Source organism: Coffea eugenioides, chromosome 1 (assembly GCF_003713205.1).
Source record: "Coffea eugenioides isolate CCC68of chromosome 1, Ceug_1.0, whole genome shotgun sequence".
Lineage (NCBI taxonomy): Eukaryota > Viridiplantae > Streptophyta > Magnoliopsida > Gentianales > Rubiaceae > Coffea > Coffea eugenioides.
In genome coordinates this window covers 44,763,062-44,779,667 of record NC_040035.1, presented here as the reverse complement: position 1 = coordinate 44,779,667, position 16,606 = coordinate 44,763,062, and the positions used below count along the sequence as shown (strand labels likewise).

Genomic DNA, 16,606 nt, shown 5'->3' with positions numbered 1-16,606 from the left:
ATAGTTATTGGATCTTAAGCAAACAAAAAAGAACTAAAATGTGATGTTTATATAGGAAAAATAGCAATATAATAAAAAATGGGAGATAGAGTGGCACAGGGTGTGGGACAGAAGATCCGTTGCGTATTTAGGGGCACCAATGCTCCTAATCTTTAAAGTTTGGAAAAAAGTAAATGTAGTTACAAATGTTCCCATCTCTAAGTATATTTAATTGCCTTGACTAATTTTTATCAATTACTATTGGAACCCGATTGTGAAGAGTGTTTGGATTGGAGATTATTTGAAATAATTACTATAACAGTTTTTGTGATGTGATTATGTGAGTTAAAAAGATGATTGAACAGATAAGAAGGTGCGTTAGAAATTGTATTTGTAATACAAGCAAATAATTTTTGACCAGATTATGACAATCCAAACACACTTACGTACCTGCAACCAAATTTTAAAAAAAATTAAATAAATATTATTGAACATAATTTGTAGTAAAAGACGACTAATTACTTGCATGCCAATTACGTGAGCAATTAGACTTTAGTCCAGAAATACAAGACTTTAGTTGGCAAAAAAAAAATTTAGGTTAAAGACTAATTATTCACGTTACCAACATATGAGTAATTAGTTTGTTCTATTATAAACTATAGCTACCAATTTTTTTTTATTGAATTTTTAATTTTTTTTTAAAAAAATTAGTTGTTGGCGCATTACTAGATTCAGGTAGTAATTGGTAAAAATCAGTCATTATGATTAAATGTGCATAAAAATCGAAACATTTAGGATTATATTTGTTTTCCTCCATACTTTAGGTACTAAAAACTCCTAAAACTCCAAACAGTTGGGATCAAAAGCCTTTTACAATTTTACCTTATTTATTACCAAGAATATCTAAATGTAGGCACAAATTGCACTACTAGCCCTAGACAATAACATTAGGCTAGCCAATAACACCTTACACGTCAAAGATTAATGATCGGCTGGGGGGTATGGTCAATTTGAAGGTTGACTACTTTATGGCTGATTCCGAAATTGAAATTCTACTAGCACAATCTCACTTAGCAGCTAGCCATGCATGAAATGCTATCTTTGACTCGGGTTAATTGCACATTGCATCAGATTGAGATACAGTTTTTCCAGCTGAGTTTGACGCCAACTTCTCTACAGAATGCAAATGATCTTTCTACTGCATCCCATGAAAAACATTAGGACCCTTCATTTTTATGTTTGAATTTTTTCGCTCATGATCCTACACTGCAAATTCAGAAAAATACTACTGCTGTAACTTGTACTCCGACTGATTAACTTGGTCTGTTCCATTCTTCTTTATCTCTTATATATTTACGCATGCCAATGAAATCAAATCTATTTTCGGTAAAAGGAGCAGCTGATTGAAGTGAGTGTATGTACATTGAGAAAACAAAATTATAAATCCCCGAGAGCCAATAAGACAGCACAAAAACTGCAGAGTATCAGACATGATTAATTCACAACCTAGAACCAAAATGACGAGAGTCTTTCCAGTAGAAAAGAAAACAGTAGAGATTCGAGAATTTTCATCTCTGGTGCCTTGGAAATTCGATTTCTGGTCGTCCGGTGGTGGGTAGATCCAAAATATTTTGTCTCTCGAATTATTGATCAAACGGTTAACTGTTGTTGTCGGTGAGCAGAACTGACGCAACGATGGAGACTTGGCGGCGTCGAACTGTTGGGCGTTGAAGGTTGTAGTCGTGATAGAGGAGGACAGGCAAGCCAACTCTGTCTTTGGATAAAAGAGGAGTAGGTGTAGAATGTGGTGGGCGTCACGTTTAACTGGAAGCCCAGCCCAAACAAGAAGTCCATCTCCAGGAGGTTCATCTCCATTGCGCTAATTCCTCCCACTTTTGCATAGAAAGCATTGTTGTAAAATCTGCAACCAAAAAAAAAAAAAAAAGAGTTTCAGGACAGCAAGAATACGGTGAGTTAATTAGCAGTAGTACTAGTTAGTGTATTTTTTGGTCTTTTTTTTATTAGCCCGAGCTGTAAAGTGTTACTTAGAGCAAATTTTTGAATTGTTAATTTAAGGTTCACAGCAATGCTCCAACCGGAACTTTGTTAAGTGCGGGGATGCGAAAGGGGTGTGGAGATGGGCGAAAGATTAAAAAGAAAAAATTAGCATAAAGGACAGTGACGGAAATGGGGCAGGAACGGTTGTCATGGTATCTGACAACCTGACAACCGTTCCTGGTAGTTGACGGCCATGATTTGGGCAAAAAATTTTATGCGGCTCAAATCACATCTTGTAATTCGATTTTCACGCCATGTGTGAGACTTACAAAAATTTGTTCTAAAGTTACGTCGTGTGCAAAGAAAGTTACACCATGTGCAATCAAAGTTACGCACAATGAAAAATACACACAATCGACAGAAACGGTTGCACCTGCAATCATTTGTGCCCCTTGTCCGACAGCGACATTGGAGGGGTTCCCGAGTCTCACCTGATGAGCTGGCTATATTAACGTCCAGTCCCAAAATAAAGGATGGTAATGAATTGTTACTAGAGACAAATTTGAAAAAAAAGGGGATGGCGGTGGTCCAAGTATTGAAAGCGTTTTAATTGTGATTTTATAGAAATCACCGGAAATGTTTGGAATTGAGGAGGACGTCCAAATCTGAGGTGGCTCCCGTTTGCCTACGGTGGAAATCGGTGCTTTGTCATCAGCATTTTCTTTCGCAATATTATGGGTAATCGAGACAAATTTGGCCGCAATTCGCCAGCGGGACTCCATTACCCATTATTTAGTCTGAGCATCCTAGTTAAGTTCGCTAAACAATAATAATGATTACAGGTCCAAGTAAAATTACATCGGTTCAAAGTCTCATACTTAATTATTATATTTAAGCAAGCATGCATTCATTATTTCGTCTACAGTATCATTTTTCTTCTTTCGGACACAAACAAAAAACAATTTTGGTAAATACAAAAAAGCAAAAGACTTAAATAAAGAGTGAGTGCGAAGAAATTCTGAAACTTTTTTTTAAAAAAAAAAAAAATTGCATTATAAACGCAAAAAGTGTCAAACACGCTCGTGATTATTAGGCAACCATGAATTCACAAGGACTCATTCATCAACGAGGGAGGAAGGTTGGGTGGCGTGATGCTAGTGAACCAAAAGGACCAAATTACCCCGACAGGGAAGAAAATATCAAGATCGATTGAATATTTGAATGTCGGGAAGAGAATTTTGAGTATGTAAAAGAGGAATTAATGAAGAAGAGGGAGCTTACATGTCGTCCATGAACTTGGCGGAGACCAATACGCTGGTAATAAGCAAGCGATGCACGCTCAAGGAGGTGATGGGCAGGAGCGGCTGCTTCTGCGAAAAGCGATCGAGATAAATGTAAGCTACGATCAAGCACGAAGGGCTGCAATTGGCATACTTGAAGATCCTCTCCAGGTAGCTTTCAATTGAAATGGTTGGTCTAGTTAGGCCGTGAAACGCTGAAATTCTCTGAGGACCAAATCTTGCATTCACATCATTTGCCTCCGCCACTCTCTCAAGAACGCCGGAGACCAGACCTATGACTTTAGGCATCACCCCTGGATTCTCAAGTTCCGCCATTGATGTTGCAGGCTTCCACTACCTAGCTAGTAAAGAGGCTTAAATCTTAGCGACCGGTTGGCCGGTTAAAACTAACTCTTTTCCCTTTTCTTTTTTCTGATTGTAAAACTTATTTGGTAATGCTGGTGATATATATGTATGTATGTATATGCTGGATCTACCTTCTATCTTCTATCATCTATAAATGTGGGGGAATTTGGCATGTACCTCCACGCGGAGGTTGGGGTGTGCATGAGCTGGTTCATTGACCAGCCGGGTTACACTCTTTTAACTCTTTTCTATCTGGATTCTGGATTTTGTTTCGTGAAGAAAAAAAAAACTTGATATTTAACTGTACTTATAATAAGATTTGCACAAGTTATTGCGGATGATGTGGGGGGGGGGGGGGTAAGGTTTTAGAAAATTAATCCGTACGTAAATTACTAGCTTAGTTTTAGAAAAATGTCGTCCGCCGCATTATTAAATTTGCTAACACACCTTAGGTCGTGATGACAAAATTTGGTTGTCCATAATCATACTCCAATCAGAGTATGGTTAAAGCTTGAATCAGGACTTGTCTTCTAAAAGAGGAAAAGAGGTCAGTCAATCGTCTAGAACAAATTTAAGCAATGATATTTTGCGTGGAAATGACCATCACAATGATATTTATGTCCTACTTCTGTTCTGTTCGCGTTCGTGTTCGTGTGGTGCACTTCTTGAGTTTGTAAACAACAAACTAATAATGTGCAGGAAACACTGCTGATTCCACCAGCAAATTTTAGCCATTTTCAATCAAGATTTGAAGTTGTTTAAATCGAAAACAAACTTCCCAAACTCGAGGAGTCACCATACCCTCCCCGATGTTGCAATTAGGATGACAATTGATGCACTATTCTATAGTGCATAAAGGAAAACTAAGAATAGGGATCATGATATGCACAGCATGAGATGTCAAATTATTTACTCAAAGGTAAGACGCATCGTAGGAGCAAGACGATGATGACGACGAAAATCGTCTCTGTTTGTTGATGTGTGTGTACACACACATATATACACACACACATTTGGTAAAAATATGGACGCTTAGCTCGTGCGCTCACCGTTTTCGCCACTGGATCGGTGTCGACTGTCAACCACATAAAAGCATATTTGAGAAATTATTTCCTAGAGTTGGATCTAGGGTTGTCAACTGGCTGGGTTTGGATTGGAATTGAAAATTTCGAACTCAAACCCGTATATCTGATGGGTCCCAGGTCGGGTTCAAGTCTACACGAAAAGAAAAGGTCCAAAGTTAAACATTCCAAAATTAAATCCAATCTCCAAACTTAAACAAATTAAATTACAAAGTTAAATTACAAATAACTTGCAATAGTCAATACAAAACTAACCACAAATCATCTACAAAATCATTACTAAATTGTTAATGTGGTAAAATAATTCATTTAAAAATATTTATATTTTATAATTATTAATATATTGTTCGGATCTAGATCGGATGCGGAATCCTATTTTTCGTATCCAATCCTTTTTTTTTAGAGTAAACGAGTTCGGACTTGGGTATCGAAATTATTTTTCAACCCAAATCCGAAAAAATTTATTTGATCCGAGTTGGGTCTGGGTCTAAACCCGACCCATTTGACACCCCTAATTGGATAACCACAAAAAATATATATATCATCAAAGTAAAACTTCCTTCAGCTAAGTACATATCAAAGCAGCCGTCGCCAATTGCCTTGACATACATATAGGCCTGTCCCGGATTTGTGAAATTATTGTGGGTATGGGTAGAGATTTAATTCCGTTACCCGGACTCGGATTCGAATCCGTTTTGTCAAACAAAAAAATGGGTCGGATACGGAATATAGTATTCCGACCCGTATTAGACCCGGATCCGGATATAAATGGATTAATAATTTAAAATATGTATATTTATCAATATAATTTGATTAGGGTGATGTATTTGAGTAAAGTCAATTTGATTTATTTTCTTATTTGGTTTTTTTTTTTGTATTAGTTAGAAATTAGTGTACAAATATATTTTTTCTCATTTTTATTAGAAATTGTAAATTTTCATAATTTTTTTCGGGTAGACCCGGACCCGAATCCGAGACCTGTCGGATCCGGATCCGGAACATAGAGTAGAAGACCCGTCGGGTAAACAGATCGAATCCGGATCCGATTTGGTATGCGGGGTCCGGGCCGAAATTCATTATTCCAGACCCGGACCCGGTCCGTTGACAGGCCTACATACATACATTTGCATGCAATTTCGCATTCGTCACTATTAGAGCTGTCAAAACGAGTGACTCAATCAGATTTAGATGGATTATAATTAGATAATGAGTATAATTGGGTTAATATATTTAATAAATGGATATGGGTATACTCAATTACTCATTTATGAGTCATTTAAAATTTTGCTTATTTTTTTATGTTTTCATATGTTGTTTAACAAGAAATAACGGTATTTTATTGTTATTAGATTGGTAAAAAATTTAAATTTATTTGCTTAACACTCACTAAATATTGAATTTAAAAATATAATTATTTTTAAATTAATATAAATGGGTGAGTCGAGTCAATCCGTAATCCACCAATTAAATGGATTCAATTGAATACCCATTTAGACCCAATCAAAATTGGATATATTTATTTGTTGGTTTTTTTTTTTGAAAATTTCCTCTTAAAACAATTTTCAAATATTTTTTTATGATCGTACAAATTACATCTCAAAAAGTGTTTCAGTATCTTTTTTCTTGTCACAAAAACGCTCAAAAATTGCAATTTCAAGTGGGCTCTAAATATTCATATAAATTTCAGTCTATTTTGTATAACTTATATAGGTTGATGAAATGCACAGCACGCCACAGGAATATTTGCCTACAAGCAAACTCGTTCAGTGTTTACCACTCCAATCCTTTGTCCTGGATCCGTGATTGCGTGAATAGAAAAGCAGCAACACAATAAGCAAAGACCAAATTTAGTTTTTAATTTATTTTTGGTAGATAATAACGTGATTAAACGGAGATGGCCGCCGTTGCAACATCCGCTTTCGGCAGTTGTATTCCCGCCAATTTCCTCCATTCCCCGCCAAAAATAACCAACCAGATTTCATCCCCGCCGCCATTGTACATCTCCACAAACCCTTCCCACGTAAACCCAAGCCATCTCCAGCACCTCTACGCTCTCTGCAACCACTCCTGCCACCGCTTCCCTAACCTCGACTCGTACGGCGGCGTAGAGCTTATAGACGTCGGCAAACTCCGAACTGCTCTGTCCAATAGCTCCGTTGTCGTCTCAGTCTTCACGAAACCCGAATTAGCTAATGATTTATCGTCCACTGCTGAAGTCGGGACAAGATCGATGGGCATTGGTGGGAATTGGATTCAGCGAGTGATGCCGGTGACTCCAGATAACGGGAAGCTTGTGGGGTTTGGACGCGCTGTTTCTGATTTAGGGCTAACTGCTTCCATCTATGATGTCATGGTCGGAACACTTTTCCTTCTGAAAAAGTAATTTTTATTTTATTTTCCTTCTAATGTAGTTGTTTTTCAGTGCATTTCAGGTGATCCCTTCTCTCCAGGGTAGAGGAATTGGGCGGAGGATTGTACAAAGAATTATAAGGTTGTAATGGGACTAGATATTTTTAAGATTCTAGGGTTCTAGGCATTGCTTGGAATTTGGGAATCATTAAGGAAAATCATTTGCTTATATTGTTTTGAAGGAGACGAAAGTTCAATTAACAAGTATATGCGAGGAACTGTTCAGCTTTTACTGATTGGTAATATTGAGTTAATCAGCCAAGTGTAGTTTAATTTTCTACCGTTATTCATTTTTGGCATGTTGTAATTGTGGTGTAGCATCGAGGAAACATTCTACCTAGTATTACCTGCAGGTTTTTCTCTATTCATTTACCATTTTGTGGGAAGGATTGTTTGGGGTTGCTGACTGCAGAGCTAAGCATAATGGGAAATACATTTGCTACATAATGTGCTAGTTGTTCAAAATTTTTGGTAGTCAAGCTCTGAAAGATGTCTAAGCACTCCAATTTTTCTTGCAGAATGCTTACTGGCAAAGGGGTGTACGATATATCCGCCCTTTGCTCTGACAAAGAGGGGTAAAGTTTTAAGTTTCAGTAATGATTGATTGCTTCATTGTTTACTCTTATGCCTTTCTATAAATTAAGTAGCAACTGTTGTTTTGCAACCACCAATTCGATTCATCAATGTCTCATAGACTTCTCAAAGCTTTTATCAATGTAGGTAATGATCTTATTTCCTGCAATTTTTCCGAAAAGGATGTCTTTTGAAGCTAACACGGCCCTTGTATTCATCCACAGGCTATTCTTTAAAGCATGTGGATTTGGAGAAGATATTCTTGGTTCCACTACAATGATGTATACTGGGACATCTAGCTGTCCTGATGCACATCAGATTGCTATATATGCTGGCAGAAAGCTAATTTTAAGCCCCGCATCAAGACAATAGTAGAGTTTGTAATCTCTCTTTCCATGACCGTGCAGATGCAGAATGCTCTGTTCTTCAGATAATTGGATTGCAATCTACGTAGAACTTCTATTGACTGGCCTCAAAGTTGAAGGGTTCCATAGGCACTCTATTCCATTTACTGATTTACCGCACAGCACTTTTCAGGCAGTAAGTTAATGGAGTAGGACTTTGTGCTCCGTGTGAGAACTGGGTTAAAGTGTTTCCCTTCTTTAGACCAGCTGAAAGGGATGCGTTGCATAGCCAAACAATTTCATATACTATTCTAATAGGCTTTTAAGTTGTTCAGTTAACATGGTTTTTTTTTTTTTGGATAAATTGCCGCATGAGTGGGCCATCCATCTATTTTTCTGCCACTTTATGCTGTACAAACTTTCGACTTTTGTTCTGATTCCTCTCCTCTTGGTATGGATTTACGAGTCATTTGCTCGACAAAAAGGTGACGGAGATTTAGAAAGTCGTGATGGATAAGGAATTCTCTTGGCCTGTGGGTAACATTAGGCTGGAATGGTACAAAGTTGTTAACTTTCTCTTTTCCTTGTCAACTTGACAAGGGAAGAACTTTTCAGAAAACAGCTTCTCTTGCCGTTCTGTCTTCGTTTCACGATTGAATCTTGGCTGTGATGGGAAAACTATGGGTTGAGGTCTGCCTGATTTCTGCTAGGGGGCTCCGGCTAACATCTTCACTGTGGAAGCTCCAGTGGTTTGCCGTTGGGTGGATTGATACTAACAACAAATACTGCACCAGGATAGATGCTTCGGGAAATGCTAATCCGGTTTGGAAAACCAAATTCTCAACAGTGGTTGATCCTTCTGAACCTAACTTCCAAGATATGGCCCTCCATGTCGAGGTCTATAGTAGAGAACCCATCTTTCTTAGAGAAAGGCTCTTGGGAACGACAAGGTGATTCTTAAGGAATTTCTGGAGAAGCACTTGAAGAATTTTGAGGTTCCAAACCGGTGGAAGAAGTAGGAAGTTTTCAGCTGAGAAAGAAGAATACAAACAAACCTCGAGGATTTGTCGATATCTCAATCCGAATATCAGAAGAAAGGGAAGAGTCTAGCTCATACCGAGGTACAAATACGGACACCCTCATCATGACTTTCTTTTTCTTTTTTTTTTCTCATAAGAGCCAACCTCATCAGTCTCTTTGTTCGGATTCCTGCATTTTGCAATTTTCCTTCTTGGGCATGGGCTATGTCTATTATTGAACAGCAATAATGCTTTCCACACAATTTAAGGGTTCCGACGGTAGGATTCTTAGAATCAACGACTTTCGATGTATGTCCTCGTGAAATTTGTGAAATTTTGGTTTCTCAGGTGATGAGGAAGGATTTAAGCTCATGGATAACAGCATGGGAATTAACTTGGATATTGGGCACGGACCTATGCATTCACAATTTCCTGCACCCTCACCGCTGCAGCCACGAAGTCAGCCACAGACAAGCAGCCAGTATGCCCATCCACTTCCATTTCCGCGGAATTATTCCAATATACCAACTGGTCCAAGCTATGCACCAGCCGGTGGAACAAGCTATCAACCACCAAGAGCTCCACCCCCACCACCTCCACCCTCAAATGTCGGCTATATACCTACCTTTCTACCGAGGACAGATGATTTGCAGCCTAGTTACGTAAACGTGCCATCATCTGGACCAGCACCCGGACGCAGTAGGGGACCTGGTGTTGGGGTGGGACTAGCTGCTGGAGCCGTGATTTTTGGGGATGATTTTATGTCAGGTTTGGATTTTCCACGCAGTTTACAAGATGCTAGCCTGACAATATCAACTGATCCTCCTTTCTGAAAAGTGTAGAACATAATCTGCTGTTGTATGGCGAGGGACATTATTGTTGTTTTAAATCATTTCAGTGTTCAACAATTACTGCACCTGCACCCCGTAACAAACATGGGATATTTGTGATCACTGCTAGCCCTCTAAATCAAGAAGGAAGTTTGAATATTGGCAATGCATGGTCAAGCTTCTGACACCAGTGCGTCGCAATCAACATATGCTACTTTAAAAAAAATGCTACTTATTGGCGGATACTATGAAGAGATACAAAACGGACAAAAAGAAATATTGAATGATGTTTATCCATCTTTTTTACTTTGACAATCAATGGGCAGAAATTCTTTCTGGAGTTTAATTATCTCTCCACATTTATTTTGAGGGTTCAATCCTCTCCACATTTGTCAATTGGTTTAAGAAGATCCAGGGTTAAGTCACTACTTGCAAACGCTGCTCCTGCGAAGCACCAAAAGTTCTCTGTAGAAATTTCTCAACAACCGATACAAACTCTTCAGCCGTTTCTTCAGGAGGCAAGTGGCCGCAATTCTTGATCACCTCAAGACGAGATCCTGGAATGAATTGTGAAAGCCTTCTAGAGTTCCAAGAGGGAGCAAGTCGATCACTATCACCAGTGACAATTAGGACTGTAATTTACATTTGCAATGTCAGCATATCCAGGCTTTCGGTTATACTGGATGATAAATTTGACTTCTTTTTTTTTTGCAGACATTTAATGTCCAATTCAAGAAATTATGAAAAAGATATGGTCATCCATTAGAAGAGATGAATGCTACACCAACAGGACCCAAAACATGGAGGCAATAAACCTTTAGGACAAAATATAGGCTCAAGATGAAAATGTATGAGCATTCGGAGGGCCAATGATGACTAAGACTCTAACATAAGCACAAAAAATAGATAATCAGATTTCAGTATTTAGTCAATCAATTGGCATTAAATCCAACATTTAGGATCCACCAAACATTTTCTTGATTATATTTTCTGTTAAGTCTTCTAAGTTGATCAATGGTAGGAAAGGATTTTATCTTTCATGGAATTGTTTTGATTGGCGACAATATTTAGGTAAATTTTGTAACCTGGACATGAGATTTCGCTCAATCTTTTGGAAAGCTGTGGCTTTGATTGAGAAGAAGAATCTGCAAGCATTGCTGCTGTAAATTCCGCAAGGGCCTTGTCCCAGCCTTTCACCTTCTGTGACTGCAATGGTAAAGTGGGTAGTTACAAAAATATACATAAATGGAGAAATTCTGTATGATTTGGAAAGCAACTTAGAATAATGCATCCAGAATTAGGGGAATCTGGAAAAGAAAGCTTTTCAAGAATCACCTTTGTATAACCTTGTAAGACATGATCAGTAAGTTGATTTGAATCATACCACGCATGTCGAAAAAGAGCCTTGCCAAATCTGGCAACTATCATTCTTACCTAAAAGCACGAGCGAGATAGCCGCATGCAACAAAGAAATAAACGTCAGATCTGTGCATTAAAACAAACAAGACGCAGGCTAACAAAAATTTCCCTCATCTAATGAAATTCCTCGGTCATCCCAAAAATTGTAAATAATGGCTATACTGTATAGTAAAATGCTCCACCCATTGAGTTAAGAAGCAGCATTTGGTGTCTCAGATGGTCGTTATCTTTCTCCATCAATAAATAGTGAGTGTTTCAAAATCCACTATGAAATAAACTTATCAACATAATCTGTAAAATTCTCAAACCAAAAGTTGAAAGATAAAGGATATTATAATTTAGTTACCAAAGGGCCTTAAGTATTGGAAACCATGAAAATAAATTTAAGCCAAGAGAATAATGAAAATTTATCCTGAAAAGAAATTAATACCAGCATTACACCAATGGCAGAGCGGAGGAGTGCAGACAAAGCCTTCTTGTACACATAATTTATCATATCTCCCATCCCTTTCAATATATTCATAATTGCCTGAGCAATATGTTTAGTTAACTTTGACAACATGCTGAGAATCCTGAGAATTGGATTCCGGTGACTGTCTGAATTTGAGTGCTCCTCTTGTTTCTTGTTGTTTTTACCTCTCTGATTATCTTTGGAAAAATCCTGTTTCAAAAGAGGTGCTAAAATTGGTGGAGCAACAAGAACCATTGCAGCAACTCGCTCAGGTGCCTCAAAATATGTATCAACCGCTACAAGGGAACCAGCTGAGTGCCTGGCATCCGTTAGCTCTTAGTAAGCATAAACAGAGATTTTCGCCATCAGAAAAGGGGCGATTGACAGAATGAGAGGGAAAGTACCAAAATATTGATCATAGGTGTGAAAAATGAAAATATTCTTCTCTGAAAAAATTAAATTTAACTCTCAATTGACAGTATGCCTTCCGAAGCAGAATACATCTAGTTTAGAGCATTGGCATTGACTATTTTTCTCCTTGTTACGATTCAGGTCAACATTTGAGGAGTTTGCGCTAATTTCCAGTGGTTTACTCCACAGAATGTGCGAGAGCGGAAACAGTATAGAAACCCTTACCAGTAAAACTTAATGATGAAATATTCAGAAACCAGAAAATGGGCACAATATGAGAAATAATCAAAAGAACAGAAGGTTAAATATATCACTTTACCCCACCAGAATTACTTTTTCAGCTGCTAAGACATCAATAAAGTACCGGGATGCCAGTACAGAGAACATAATCGAGTATGGATTTAGAGGTCTGGCATCTCCACTGCCAGTAGGTGAATGATTGGTTGGATCGACCCATGATGTCAACCCAAAGGCCGGTCTATCAAAGGCAAGAACTTTTGAACCAGTGACCTGCGCCAAAGGCTTCATGACTCGATGCCATGAGAATGTAGAAGCCATAAAACCATGCAACAGAATCATGGGAAAACCTAAACTTTTGGTGGTATCAGAATCTTGAGGAGTCGTAACCTCTTTTGACGAGTTTGGAGCCAATGATTCAGCATCATATATTTTGTAGTGTATCTGTACCCCTTTAAACTTACAAAAGCAACCCTCAGGATCAGCCAAAAGTTTTGGATCTTGTAATTCATCCTGATCTATGCCTGTTATTCTCTGCTTTTTCTGCTTGGGTTTGACTCCTCCCAAGAGTTGCTCTGTGCAGAATGGTCAATAATTAGCAGGAAGCATGTCAAGATATAGATAGCATTAGGAAGAGAAAGAGGATGACAATAGTTACTTTTCTCTCTGGTACAGCAATAGCTATTCTGTTCCCCGAGAGAACTCAAAAACATATATAGGAGTAAATCTTGTTGAATTTTCCCTTAGAACACTGATAAACAATGATAAATATTCCTTCCTTTTGATTAAAAATAAAAAAGATTGCTTCTACAATAGCATATTCAAAGACAGCTAATGAAACCATTTCCTTTACTAGGATTTTCTTGAATAGGGAAATTTGAGTAATCTTTAGAGATCTAGAAAAGAATTATGAAAGGGGGAAGCAATGACATGGGATTGTCGTTGCTTCAAAAAAAGAATCAATTAAGAGAACTGAATTTACTAACTTTACGCCTACATAGATGAAAGTGGTCCTAACACGGATGAACTGATCTCATAGAATGGCCATTTTGGGTTTTGAAGGTAAACCTAAATTGTATCATCATAAGAAACCACTGCACTGATAGGTAGTAGTAACAGCTGCGGTAAATAAGAAAAAGGGATACTTTTGGCAACCCTTTTTGATTCTGTAAAACTTGTATAAACTTTAACTCCAACTAAGATGATGGTTTGTGGTTGCTCCATCTTTATCAGTAAGCAAGCAAATTTAGCAGGTTCTTTTCTCTCTCACTCTAGCAAATGGGAAGCATTGTAACATGATAAACTGGTTTCTAACAATTTTACCTAGCTTTCTCCAACTTTAGGAATTACACCAACCTCCCTTGACATACTGACTTATAGAAAATGAAAATGATCTTCACTTTCTCGCCATTTCACATAAAAAGAACTTTTATTCTTAAAAGATAAAAAAAGAAAAAATATTGAAAAAAATTATTGGAACAATTTTTATAACATCTCAAAACAATTGCCAATTGGAAAACCTTATTTTAGTGAATAATGGACCGTAAGAAAATGAATGAACATGTACGGAGTTGGTTAATTAAGAACAATATTGATATTTGAATACAATTTGCTCTGATGGGATAATGGACGGTAAGGCTGGTTTGATTTACCAGAATATTCTGTAGGGGAAGAAGAAGAAGAAGAAGAAGCAGAGGCAGCGGCTCTAGGGACAAATTTGAAGGAGGCATCATGTTCCAGAGCCATTTGAGATTTCCGACAAGTTTTCAGTGCTGTTGAGAGGAGGCAGCTGCAGCTCCCTAACAACACTAACTGGTGACGACTTCACTGATATACTCCTTATATACGCATTTCTAGGTGTGTGGGCACACCAACAGCGACGGAGCCAGTTTTTTTTCCATAGGGCTTTCGATAGACTCCATATTTCCATTTCCACGGTTTCGGATACACTCCACATTTCCTAGGATTTCCAAAGGAGTGTGGGCACACCAACAGTGACGTAGCCATGCAAAGCACACCAACAGCGACGGAGCCGCAATTTTTCACCGTAGGATTTCTATACACTCCACGACAGTGACGGAGCCTAGTGACGTAGCCATCAACTCCACGCATCCTCCTAGGATTTCTCATACACTCCACGCATCCTAGGATTTCTCATGCACTCCACGCATCCTAGCATCTTTGGGGATGATTTCATGTCAGGTTCGTTCCACGCAGTTTACAAGACGCCAGCCTGACAATATCATCAACTGATCCTCCTTTCTGAATGAGTGTGGAACATAATCTGGTGTTGTATGGCGAGCGACATTATTATTGTTTCAAATCATTTCAGTGTTCAACATTACTGTAACATGGGACTTTAAAAGGAGACGAGCAGAATCGAACGCAGCGATGGAGATTTGGTGGCGCCGAATTATTGGGCGTTGAGGGTTGTAGGCGGGATAGAGGAGGAAATACAAGCCAACTCCGTCTTTGGATAAAACTTAAAAGGGGAGTAGGTGTAGAATGTCGTGGGCGTCACGTTTAACTGGAAGCTCAGCCCAAACAAGAAGTCCATCTCCAGGAGGTTCATCTCCATTGCGCTAATTCCTCCCACTTTTGCATAGAAAGCATTGTTGTAAAATCTGCAACCAGAAAAAGAAAAAAAAATTTTCAAGACAACAAGGATCCGGTGTGTTAATTAGCAGTAGTAGTATTAATTAGTGTATATTTTGGTTTTTTTTTTATTAGCCCGAGCTGTAAAGTGTTACTTAGAGTAAATTTTTCCGCACTTGTTAATTAGAGTGAATTGTTAATTTAAGGTTCGTAGCAAAACTCCAACCGGAACTTTGTTAGTACAAACACGCAAAGTATTGTGTCATTCCCTTAAGAGTTAAGCTACGCGTGCCTTGATCAATTAAAATTGTTATTAAAGACCAAACCGGCGCAAGTTTAGAATGTGGAATGTTAAGTAGTTTGCATAGATACCGTTGATCTTAATCTTATACACTACCGTCAATTTACAAATTCTTACAATAATTCATATACAACTGGACATATGCTTATGCATTAAACATTTAAGTACGCTAATGAAAAAAGTTACCATGATAGCGTAAGTGCAATATATTTTAATTATTTTAATGTATAGGAATATCATTTTTCAAAAAATATATATATGTCAAGAAAAATTAATGAATTCAAAAAAAAATTCCCCCATCTATGTTTATTCCCATTTACGTCTAGGGGTGTGAATCGAAATCGAAATCGGTAATTCGGAACTTTGAAATCGGAATTTTTCGAAATTTTGGTATCGGAATTTTCGACCGATTTCGATTTCGAATTCACCAATTCCGAATTCAATTCGGAATTCGGTAAATTCCGATTTCACCGAATTCATGAATATAAAAATGATTATTATTATTATATAAATATTATATTACATATATATAAAAAAAATATTATATATATGTGTGAAAACGAAATTGAAATCGAAATAGGAATTCCAATTTCACAGAATTCATGAATATAAAAATTATTATTATAATAATATAAATGTTATATTATATATATATATATATGAAAAAGAGATTTGAAATTGAAATAGGAATTTCGAATTCCGATTTAAAAAATCTCATTACCAAATTCAACCAGAATTCGACCAATTCAAAATCGAATATTCTGAATTACCGAATCGAAATTTCGAATTCAATTCGAATTTGGTCGATAAATCGAAATTTTTTGATTTTGCACACCCTTATTTACGTCGGGGGTGCGAAGGGCGTAGGGAAGCAGGGAAAGATTAAAAAGAAAAAATTAGCATAAAGAACAGTGACATTGGAGGAGTCTACGAGTCCCATCCTAATTATCCTAACGAGCTGGCAATATTAAGGTTCCGTCCCAAAATAAAGGATGGTAATGAATTGTTACTAGTAACAAATTTCAAGAATAACGGGGTGGTGGTGGTCCAAGTATTGAAAGCGTTAAAGCTTTTTAATTGTGAATTTATAGAAATCACCGGATATGTTTGGAATTGATGAGGACATCCAATCTGGGTGGGCCAATTTCTTAGATTAAAGCCCAAAAAAGAAAAGTCCACCAATTGCTGCTCTGATAGATGCATGTTCTCGTACTAAACCTTCCGTGCTGATTAAACACGACAGATGACCCATATACGTCTATATTTTTTTCGAAAGAGGCCAAGGCCAATAATTGGCATCCCGTGCTCACAA

The 16,606-nt window shown here is 37.7% G+C and overlaps 3 protein-coding genes and 1 pseudogene across 5 annotated transcripts; 2 read left to right on the top strand and 2 right to left on the bottom strand.

The window, feature by feature from the left end:
• Window positions 1-1,629: 1,629 nt before the first annotated feature.
• Window positions 1,630-3,669, bottom strand: LOC113773429 (cyclin-U4-1-like). Its single transcript, XM_027318082.1, has 2 exons — window positions 3,259-3,669; window positions 1,630-1,900 (listed from the first exon to the last, which is right to left on the bottom strand). Exons 1-2 carry the CDS (start codon window positions 3,591-3,593, stop codon window positions 1,630-1,632), a joined length of 606 nt encoding a protein of 201 aa, XP_027173883.1. The 5' UTR covers window positions 3,594-3,669.
• Window positions 3,670-6,513: 2,844 nt separating this feature from the next.
• Window positions 6,514-8,066, top strand: LOC113751350 (uncharacterized N-acetyltransferase ycf52-like). 3 transcript variants are annotated; one of them, XM_027295331.1, is made up of 4 exons: window positions 6,514-7,058; window positions 7,128-7,137; window positions 7,633-7,689; window positions 7,912-8,066. In XM_027295331.1, exons 1-4 carry the CDS (start codon window positions 6,600-6,602, stop codon window positions 7,965-7,967), a joined length of 582 nt encoding a protein of 193 aa, XP_027151132.1. In that variant the 5' UTR covers window positions 6,514-6,599; the 3' UTR covers window positions 7,968-8,066. The 3 variants fall into 3 exon arrangements, with proteins under 3 accessions (XP_027151132.1, XP_027151140.1, XP_027151146.1); XM_027295339.1 differs by lacking the exons at window positions 7,128-7,137; window positions 7,912-8,066 and adding exons at window positions 7,138-7,196; window positions 7,297-7,353; XM_027295345.1 differs by lacking the exon at window positions 7,912-8,066 and having other exon boundaries at window positions 7,128-7,196; window positions 7,633-7,688.
• Window positions 8,067-8,069: 3 nt separating this feature from the next.
• Window positions 8,070-9,958, top strand: LOC113751341 (annotated as a pseudogene).
• A 190-nt stretch (window positions 9,959-10,148) lies between these two features.
• Window positions 10,149-14,172, bottom strand: LOC113751333. The gene is made up of 6 exons (XM_027295308.1): window positions 14,051-14,172; window positions 12,481-12,973; window positions 11,730-12,069; window positions 11,216-11,314; window positions 10,966-11,086; window positions 10,149-10,512 (listed from the first exon to the last, which is right to left on the bottom strand). The coding sequence occupies exons 1-6, from the start codon at window positions 14,142-14,144 to the stop codon at window positions 10,298-10,300; spliced, it is 1,362 nt and encodes a 453-aa protein (XP_027151109.1). The 5' UTR covers window positions 14,145-14,172; the 3' UTR covers window positions 10,149-10,297.
• Between the last annotated feature and the right edge of the window lie 2,434 nt (window positions 14,173-16,606).

Bases quoted from the DNA above. Each gene is read 5' to 3' on its own strand.
- LOC113773429 (XM_027318082.1), bottom strand. From the start codon at position 3,593: ATGGCGGAACTTGAGAATCCAGGGGTGATGCCTAAAGTCATAGGTCTG. The intron at 1,901-3,258 runs GTAAGCTCCCTC...TTTTGGTTGCAG, and splicing joins GCCAAGTTCATGGACGACAT to ATTTTACAACAATGCTTTCT.
- LOC113751350 (XM_027295331.1), top strand. From the start codon at position 6,600: ATGGCCGCCGTTGCAACATCCGCTTTCGGCAGTTGTATTCCCGCCAAT. The intron at 7,690-7,911 runs GTAAAGTTTTAA...ATTCATCCACAG, and splicing joins CTTTGCTCTGACAAAGAGGG to GCTATTCTTTAAAGCATGTG.
- LOC113751333 (XM_027295308.1), bottom strand. From the start codon at position 14,144: ATGGCTCTGGAACATGATGCCTCCTTCAAATTTGTCCCTAGAGCCGCT. The intron at 12,070-12,480 runs GTAAAGTGATAT...AACGGATGCCAG, and splicing joins GAAAAAGTAATTCTGGTGGG to GCACTCAGCTGGTTCCCTTG. The intron at 11,315-11,729 runs GTATTAATTTCT...TCGTGCTTTTAG, and splicing joins CTGCCATTGGTGTAATGCTG to GTAAGAATGATAGTTGCCAG.